Raw genomic sequence first — 10,224 nt, 5'->3', positions numbered from 1 at the left:
CTGTTAACAGCCAGTTACATCGTCCTCTGCCTGCCTCTCGCTCACCAGTATTAGCATGTATCATGTAAGAATCAGTTACGTTTTTCCTCCCCGCTACAAGCTGCCGTCGTGCACATGCGCGCTTTTATTCATACACAATTATACAAACAACAACCGCAAATACACTGAATCTTTTGCATTTATTGGAAGCATTCTGACTTCTTCAATTGGATACTTTCCCATCCGTCGCTGGATACCCGCTCCGGTGATCCGCCCCCTACAACCAATACGCAAATTTGATTTTCCAGTTTCCAAATTTGTTCACTATTTTTAATATGTCTTAAAGATAAGGAACCAATTACCTATTTTTGCATACGATCAATGTCTTTTCAGAGAAAACAGAGAACAGTTCCAGAGAACAGAACAGTTATTCGGTGGTCTGATAATCGCGTTTCTAAAAGACTTTGTGTTTCAAGAGAAATATCGTCAAGAATATAATATGTTACCTGCAAGGGTATCTATATGTTCGAACCCCAAGGCTTGGATTTTATTGTGGTTTTGGCATACCTTTATATTGCGTTGTTCACTGTGATCGCCAATTTTTTTATCAGTAGGAGGCATGCTGATATTAAGTTCTTGTTGCAACCGATCACTTTTCCGTCTCTCAATACTAAGGGCCTGTTTTGATTCGTTTAGCAGTTGGCTGAGCTCTTCGCAGCGAGATTCTAATATTTCAGTGTTGGAAGATATCTTATTTATAAAAATACTAGCTAAATAGAAAAAAAGCTTTATAGTACTTAAAAAATCTAACGTTTTAATTTGCTTTTTATCGGAGTTTTTTTCGATGATGAGGCGTTGGTTTGCGCGTTCTAGGTCCTGAATACCTACTTCCAGCTGTTCGTAAACTTTAAGGCGAGAATCGTTCACTTCCGTCATGGCATTAATATGCTTACGAAGATGCTAAAAAGAAAAAAAATACATTACACAAAAAAAAAATATCAGTTGTAACTCAATAGAGAGGACAGGCATATACGAGTGTCACTAACCTTCAACCAAAAATTTAGATGTCGATGTCAGAAATATATACACCTAGCGACAAAAAAAGACCGCACTCTGATATTTTATGCAATTTTGACTTCTCCAGCATGGAGTCACCCCAAATGTAATCCGATTCGTTAAATTTTTTTGTTTGTCTATAAATTAATCATATAAATCATATTCATACAATTAAAAAAAAATTGTTTTTAAATAACACTTTTTTGAACGGTCATTTAGTAATTTGATCAAACGAAGGAGAAAAAGTCAGCAAAATTATAAAAGCGGTTTCTTCAACGAAAACGAGATTTTTTTCCAAAATGGTATTTTGTTTTTTACAAACCTCAAATCAAACTTCTTCTACAATTTCTACTAACTCAACCATAGTTTTTGGCTTAGACATTCTCTATCGGATTGATAGCTGGACAACCTAAGAACTTTATGTCAAATTCCGCCTTCAAAATGTTTATCTGTCTTTGAAAAATTGTCGAAAATAGCAAATTTCAAAGAATCATTTACAGAGGGCGCTTGATGACAAGGTGCAGAATCGTCCTAAAGGATGGAATCTTCTTCTATCTTACTAACTGATTCCATAATGAAGACAACTCCACTGTGAATAATTTCTTCATACTTGCATTCAACATACCGTTAATCAATATTAGTGACTCAATTTTATATTTAGATATGCATATATTTAGATATATCATAGTAAAAAGCGAATGCTTTACGGTGGCAATGCTAAAATTTTCGGAATAGCGTTCCCCTCTTCTACGGCGAACTGTGCGGTTCATCCGAAAATATGATTCGTGACAATCATCCCAATTTACTTTTTCCTTATTTAAGAGAGCTTTCTTCATTCCACTTTTTGGCAGGTGCACTTGCCATTAAGCCTTGCCATCATTCAAGCTGAAATTTCTACTGCAAAACATTTCTGCAGCTCTGATGCTATTTTAAAAAAGTTTTTAAACCGATCCTGAGGCTCGTTTAATAATAACACGATCTTTCCTTACCCCATTACTAAGATTGGTAACACAAAATATTAAGTAATTAATAATTTTAAAAAAAATTTCTAAATTATGTTCAATTTGTTATTAGTTATAAGTAACCAATTTCTAAAATGTTTGAGAAGTTATTAACAACATCTTTGCAAGATGCAACATCTTTGCAAGTCACTTATGTATATCTCCCACTCAGCATGGATTTATAAGGCGGCGATCAACCACCACGAGCTTGTTAGAGTTTACCTCTTTCATTATTAAAGGCTTTCAAGGTAACTTACAGACGGATGTTATTTACACCGACTTTAGTAAAGCATTCGACTCTGTAAACCATTCCCTTTTAGCACATAAACTTGACCTTTTAGGGTTTCCGCCCAACCTCCTGAGATGGATTTCTAGCTATCTTTGTTCTAGGTATCAAAGAGTCCTCTTCAAAAACTCCCTCTCTTTACCAATAAAGGTTTCTTCGGGAGTACCACAGGGCAGCCATCTAGGCCCCTTCACACTCTTCACACTCTTTATTAATGACTTGCCTTCAGTATTAACATACTCTCGAGTACTTATGTATGCGGATGATGTTAAACTCTGTGTCCAGTAAAATGACATTTCATTTCATTCTCGCTTGCAATCCGATCTCAATAGCTTTCAGTCATGTTTTTGTGCAAACTTGTTACAGCTTAATACTGCGAAATGCAAAGTTATGACATTTCATCGTTCTAGCCATTTGTTGGCTCCCTACACCCTATTTGGTGGTTCTCTTGAGAGAATTACCCTGGTGGATGATCTGGGTGTTATGTTAGACCCCAAGTTAAAGTTTTCCGAACACATTTCTACCATGGTAAATAAGGCCATGGGCGTGCTTGGGTTTATAAAGAGGTGGTCAAAGGAATTTGACGACCCCTATATAACAAAGACTCTCTATACCTCGCTTGTTCGTCCGATCTTAGAATACGGCTCCTGTGTATGGTGCCCTCAGTACAAAGTACACCAGGACCGTATAGAAACAGTACAGAAAAACTTTTTACTCTTTGCTCTGCGGGGCCTTAACTGGGATGCGGGTGTAAGACTCCCATCTTACTCTAGTAGACTACTATTAGTAAACCTCCCATCCTTAGTTAACCGTAGAAAAATGCTTGGTGTGATATTTATGCACAACTTGATCAGGGGTGACATAGACAGCCCTGATCTGTTGTAGGCTCACGCCTCTGCCACCGGGAACTAAAAAAATTATTTGCCAAAAGTCCAGATACGAGGGCATTCGTTCGAACCATTGCTCATAGAAATTTTTCCAATCCTTTTGAGATACCTCCAAAACATGGGTTTAGAACTCTTTAACTGCTTCTTCGGCGCTCGTAAACCGTTGACCACGCTGGTTTTTTTTATGTGACGGAATTAAAAGAAGTCATTGGGTGCCAAGTCAGGACTGTAGGGAGGATGAGTCATCAATTCGATTTTTTGACTGCTTAAAAATGAACCTGATTGTCGGGATGTGTAAGAGCTCGACTTGTCATGATGGAGAATAATTCGTGTTCGGCAGTTGATTTTGCGAATTTCTACAGAGAGCTCCGGAAAAAAATGGTCGTGTACCATTCGGAATTGATCCATTCTCCCAAGAAACAGGCGACCTTTTTCTTCAAAGTGCTTCGTGCTCTAACAACTTCTGTTGTATGTGGCTCATCTTGGAACACCCACACGGTTAATTGCTGTTTAGTTTCCGGCTCATACGGATATATCCATCATTTATCACCTATCACGATTTTAAAAACGACTTTTGAAGACCACGGTCGAAGTTTTTAAGAATTTCCTTACTTCAATCGACGCGAGCCTTTTTTTGAGAGATTGATAAGTTATGGAGTATCCAGCAAGAACAAACCTTTTTTACAACTAAGTGTTCATGCAAAATGGAACGTATTAAATGGAACTAATGTGCAATTCTGCCTCTATCTCACGATATGTCACGTGTCGATCTTGTTCTATCAGTTCACCTACACCATCGATGTTTTGTGGTTTGAGGTGTGTGCTGTCGTGTAGCACAAATAAATAACAGCTGATTTTGGACGACCTTAACGGGATTCGTCATGGCCTACGACCACGCTTAAAACCAGCGATAATCTGTCGTTTTTAATGGTGCTTTCGCGCCATACAAAGAACTAAGTTCATCAACACATTCTTGTTGGGATAATTTATGTCAAAGTTGTGAAAAATAATCCAACGAAAAATATCTAAAAATATTTCAATTTTTTGCAAAGTGAATTTTTTGAACTGATTGTAAACAAAACAAAAAACAATATGTACATATGTGCATATGTGCTTAAAAATGACAAAGTTAATTGTGGCGTTTTCAGATTTTACATATTGGCATTAGTATTGCCGAAATAGCCCTCGTATAAATTAGCATTTAATTAAGAAAATTTTTTTGTTGCGTAGCAGAACAAGTAGAGTGATGCAAATAGCATTTTATATATCCGCTCACGTACACGTGTAACAGGGTATAAGATACAATAAGATTTTTCCGACGTCCATGGTATAAGGGAGATGTCCTAACTATATCCCAGGAAGATCGCGAACTTTGTGAGAGCGTCTGGAAGGTATAATTGCTGATAGGAAGTCTCACTACGCAGGAAGGGAAGATCCTAAGCGGTATCACAACGGGCCGAAACCGGCCTAAGTGTTACGGACTCCTAACGAGCCCGGCAGCCGCCTCAACCTAACCTAACCTAACCTATGGTAAAAAGGGCTCACAGAGGTTTATAAAGAGGTGGTCAAAGGAATTTGACGACGTCTATATTCTTTCCAGACGCACAATGGACGGTTTCATAGGCCATTAGGAAAAAAATTAAAGTTTAAATTTTGCTTCCAAATGTGTCTTCACTATTTCTAAAAGGAATATGTTATTAATCGGTGATTTCGTTTTTGTTTTATTCCAACCGTGCATATAACGAAACGCTCGAAAAGACAGACCAAAAATGCATGTGGACTGTGCAGTTGAATTTTTTACAGAGTGAGCTCTCGATTTCAAGATATAAAAAATTATATATACGCGACTAGTAATATTGCAATTTAAAATGAATATTAAAAGGTATTTACTATGCAATACAACTGTGTTTACGATATAATGTGCTGTAGTTTTGTTTTAATAATAAACTGTTCCATATGTTATTGTCTGTGTTGTTGTTACCTTAATACTAAAATAAAAGACCCCTTCTCTGGCTAAGTTCAGACTTATGTATAAAAATTTTTTGTTGTTTTAATATTTTTAGCTATGAATATAAGTTGCCCGTTTTTGCCCGTGTTTGCGATATATGCATTTAGCTAAGGCGGCCTAGTTGACTTTTTACTGATTTCCGTGGAAGTTTTATGTTATCTTTTTGTTTTTTTGTATGTGCTTTGCGATTTTATTTGTTTTGTTTTCTTATTTCTCAATGTATTTATCTTATAGGCTTATTGTTAATTTTTTTGAACGCTTGGCCTATAAATATTTATTTATATGCTTTCTATGTATGCTTTCTCGCATTCATTTTTTGATAAGTGGTGCTTAAATAAAGGCTAATTTCCTGATAAAGCTAACGAAGTTTATGAAGATCTACCAAAGCAGTTTAAAGACGTCATTCTCCTGACGTCATTAAACATGCTTTAGTATCGATTGGAGAGCTCTCCGAAGAAGCTGCTGAGTCTAGGAATAAGGATATAAAAATGTATCGACTCCATCACACTCGGAAGATCTCAAGTGTAGCAACAAATACAGATTTGTTAAACAGATTATTGTAGAGCTCGGATCCATTTTTAACTGGGCAACGAAAACAAACAAAAAACTTCAAAAACAAAAATAAATCTATTCTTTTCAAATCTGTTTTTGATTAACTTAATTAATTTAACTTATTTCACATCATTCAATATTTGTTATTATTTTTATTTTTCGTTCAATAAAATTCAATAAAAATTAATTTCTGAAATTTAATTAGAAAAAATGTTTTAGTCTTTATTCAATATTCTTCCTCCTTTAAAAGCGTCCCGAGTTGTCCCCGCATAACAATTGTTTGATTTATAATTTGTAAATATTTTATAAAGATAATTTCAAAATTCCGTATTGATACTCGCACGGGCAGTATTTTGGCCACCATTTCCGTAGAGCACCGTCCACTGTGGGACGGTGGGAAAATCACCAAGATCGAGAGAGAGGTTGAACAGTTTTAAGAGAGGCACGCAAAGAGATGTTGCGTCATACTTGCTAGCTTTTTTATGGAGAGGAATTATAAACGATTCCTTCCAGATCGGAGGGAAGCAAGAATAATCAATGGACAGGGTGAATAATTTAAGCAGGGTCCACACAGTGCCTCGGCGCAGTACCTGAGTGCACAACCTGGAACCCCGTCTGAACCTGGTAAAAACACCGGCTTAACTAGTCGAAGATCATGAAGTAAAGAACATTAATTTATCAAGGGACTGAAAATGCCGTATGACCTTGGTAAACCGTCTGGGTACGGATGACCAGAGTAGCTTTCCTCAGAATGGGTCGTCTGGAAAAATTGGGCAAAAAGATCGACAATTCCCTGATCATTATTTGCCGATGCATTACGAATTGAAAACGAGGATGTGTGTGCGGACGTTCTACGCTTACTGTTTATGAAGCAGTAAAACTTTTTAGGGTTCTGAGAAAACTTATCTTGCATCGAGATAGGTAGTTCTTATATCATTGAGCTGTGAAGGCATAAGCCTCCACAACACTGATCACGACACCATCCCCTGGAGGGACCGCCCCGACGGCTTGTTATCTAATTTCATTATTTCATTATCACTGTTTATCCGATTCTTATTACTTCTATTATAATTAGTATTACTTAGACAATGAACAATGAATCCTTAGTTTCCCCAATTAAAATAAGAAATAGGCTAAGAAAACCCCAAAATAGTGAGGCAATTTGCTTATTAGCAGCGAAGAGACAACACGAAAGAGAAACGCCTACTACGGCCACGCAGCAAAGAGAGCCGACATGGAAGAGAAGGAAACGAAGAGCCTTAACTGGGATGCGGGTGTAAGACTCCCATCTTACTCTAGTAGACTACTATTAGTAAACCTCCCATCCTTAGTTAACCGTAGAAAAATGCTTGGTGTGATATTTATGCACAACTTGATCAGGGGTGACATAGACAGCCCTGATCTGTTGAGCCGCATAAACTTCACGATTCTTATTAGACTGACTAGAAATTTTACCGTTGTTCCTTCCACTTTGTAGATCGAATTATTCCATGCATGAACCGTTTAGGGTCTTATTCTCGGATTATAATTCCCTCTACCATATTATATCCAACACTAATTCTCTTCCTCTTATTAAATTATTAATCCTTACACACCTTTCTATTAATTAGTAACTGTAGTGGTATTTGTATTTTGATTGCATGCTTAGTTTCTTAGTAAGTTTAGTGCTAATTTTCCTCGAATGTTAGTCTAATAGCTATCTTTCTTGCATGTTCGCGTTTGGTTCGGCTACGCACCGCGCGTCATGCGGCAGCGCCCCTCGGTCGGTTGGGCGGGAGGAGGGCTGCGTTTTGCCTGGGATCCGCGCGTAACAGCCTTCTGCTGGTGTCACACGGGCCACTTGACGGTGCAGTAACTGCATCGCCTCTTGAAAGATGCAGTCATTGCATGTCAACGTCCAACGTCCAAGAAACTGAGTGAGCTGTGTGTGACAACAAGTTTGGTTCACGATCTTCCATACGACGAATGAGCTCCTGTTCTCCCCATTTAAGAACAGCCTGCAGAATCTCTAGCTCAGAAGCTTGTAAAAAATTACTCTGCAGAACATGTAACAGTTGCTTTTTATCTAATTGGTGCAGGACAGTTGAGGTGCTAATAACGGTAAATTCTTCTCGAAGGTACTGACATGCTTGTCTAAACACCCACGCGGAGCCATGGGGTTGGCAACCCCACTTTAAAATTGTTGGTAAAGTATCAAGGGACAGCCACTCGAGTATTAAATCCTCACAGCCTTGCGCCAGTGATCCTGCCGACGTACCCGATCCAACACCGCGTAAGATCAGTGTCAAATCAACAACGTCCAGGTAAATCGCTTGCAACAGTACACGCGCATATCTCTTCGGTATAACGCTTTCGTCTAATACAATTCGCGTGGGCACGTGTAAGGAACGTTCAACGTACTCATCAATGTTGCGCGTTCGACGCGCAATTAAATTACGAAAAAAGGGTGAGCGCGCACTCAAAATAGCTTTATGGCATGGAAGTTCGATCTTTGGTCGAAACCCGTACTCCGAGGTACCCGAGTCTTGTCGCAGATTGTCGTTGTTACCATCTGCTGTGAAAACAAGTGCCGCATCTGCGTAGTCGCCAGTCTCCAACAAATAGCGAAGATCATGATCCAGAGGATTTGGTGAGCCAAAGTCGTCTCCCAGCTGACGCAACACTGTGATTTCGATGTCCGGATCATGCGGACACATATCGCCAGTATATAAATAACGCAATAGGGAAGAGAAAAGCGGCACGTCAATAGGCGAAGTGGGCAGTTCAAGACATATACGCGCTCCGAAACCAGGACAACCTGCGAGTAAGTCACGGAAATAGGAGCAACGAGCTGATAATATTGATCTGTGCACCGGGAAAATAGTCCCGCGAAAAACAAGATCACAATCAGTGCAAAAATTTAGATCGTAAAGAGCAGCAAGGTCTTGTTTGTATGTTGCTGCCGGAGGTCGCGCCAATTCAGCTTGCACCTATAAATATATGATGTTTAAAAAACTAATAGACAAACAATAAATGTTTTCATTCTAACCGATAAGTCTCTTAAAGCCGACAAGGCTTCGAACTCCTCGCAAAGAGCTGCCAGCTCCATAGGTGCCCAGTCTGACACAAAATCTCGTAGAACGCGAGCGTGATCATATGCTTTTGACGAACGTCGTCTACGTATAAACTTTCTCTTAAGCGTCGCAAAACCAGTTACACGCTTTCGTCTTTGATCTCGATGGTACTGTGCGCCACTGATACCAGTACCACTGCCAGTCGTCATACCAACCGCTCCTGCTGTGACCATACCTGCCATGCTCATGGGCAGCAGCACCGATATGTTTCCATTAGAGTTTCCGGTACTATTAAGTGCAGCTCCTGATGATGCGACGTTAGGATAGTTAATACTGGAAGTACTGGCTCCCATTTTCCAGCTAAGGTAAGTAAATTTTCCTATTCCAAATATGAGGCGCTATCAATACGCCCTGATACATTTTAGGACATTCATAGAGATTCAATTTTTTTCATGCTCAATATTTAGGCTAGACTAGCCCGGACGCCACTCTTGGGGCTACTCATAGGCCAATATGGCACTACGTTATCCGAATGGGTATATGGAACCTTCGAGATAGTGCTTATGCGGTTTAAAAGTCCTCCAGAGTCGACGTGTTTTTGTTCATTTTGGCATTTATTGATTCTGGAATAAACAAATTTGTAAATATCACAAGACATCAAAATATTTTCTTAATTCAGTTTGAGCGATCGGAAAACGGAGCCCATAGCCGTCGTAAAGGCTTAGGCAGATGAGTTTTAAATTCGATCTGTTTTATTTCCAAAACTTATGCACAACATGTAGAAAACTATAACGTGATTAAAAGTTACAAATATAAAAATTACAAAAACGTAATGACCGTGTTCGGAGCAGCAGCCGTGAATAGCCCTTAAGTAACGTCAAGAACATATCTCTTAATATCTATTATCGCGTTCATCCCATGTACGCTCTCAGTGCATACACGCACACACATATGTAACGTTCTTACTTCTTATAATCCACTGCTTCGACGCTTCGGTCAGACAGTCGGTCAGTACTATTTAAGGTAATAGGTCAGTACTCTTCAAGACAGTCGGTCTTCATCGTCGAAGCGCCTAACACCTAAGTCTAAGTTCACGGCCACGGCCACGGCCTCTAACAAAAACACACAAACAATATCGGACAATAAAATCCAAATTGTAACCTTAACAACGGTGTAATTATACCCGATACTCAAAATGAGTATTGGGGTATATTAGATTTGTGGTAAAAGTGGCTGTGTGTAACGTCCAGAACGTTTCCGACCCCATACAGTGTATATATTCTTGATCAGCATCAATAGCCGAGTCGATTGAGCCCTGTCTGTCTGTCCGTCCGTCCGTCCGTCCGTCTGTCCGTCCCTATCAGCGCCTAGTGCTCAAAGACTATAAGAGCTAGAGAAATAC

The 10,224-nt window shown here is 39.1% G+C and overlaps 1 protein-coding gene and 1 long non-coding RNA gene across 2 annotated transcripts; both read right to left on the bottom strand.

The window, feature by feature from the left end:
* Window positions 1-652: 652 nt before the first annotated feature.
* On the bottom strand, window positions 653-1,372 carry LOC117184544 (uncharacterized). The gene is made up of 3 exons (XR_004469942.1): window positions 1,358-1,372; window positions 791-1,172; window positions 653-704 (listed from the first exon to the last, which is right to left on the bottom strand). It is a non-coding gene; the product is annotated as an uncharacterized lncRNA (long non-coding RNA).
* Window positions 1,373-7,649: 6,277 nt separating this feature from the next.
* LOC26532991 (BTB/POZ domain-containing protein 7-like) lies at window positions 7,650-9,467 on the bottom strand. Its single transcript, XM_015188716.2, has 2 exons — window positions 8,798-9,467; window positions 7,650-8,738 (listed from the first exon to the last, which is right to left on the bottom strand). The coding sequence occupies exons 1-2, from the start codon at window positions 9,173-9,175 to the stop codon at window positions 7,650-7,652; spliced, it is 1,467 nt and encodes a 488-aa protein (XP_015044202.2). The 5' UTR covers window positions 9,176-9,467.
* Between the last annotated feature and the right edge of the window lie 757 nt (window positions 9,468-10,224).

The sequence above is a fragment of the Drosophila pseudoobscura genome, chromosome X, assembly GCF_009870125.1.
Source record: "Drosophila pseudoobscura strain MV-25-SWS-2005 chromosome X, UCI_Dpse_MV25, whole genome shotgun sequence".
Taxonomy (NCBI): Eukaryota; Metazoa; Arthropoda; class Insecta; order Diptera; family Drosophilidae; genus Drosophila; species Drosophila pseudoobscura.
Note: the sequence above shows the minus strand (reverse complement) of the source record. Positions and strands in the feature narration are given on the sequence as shown.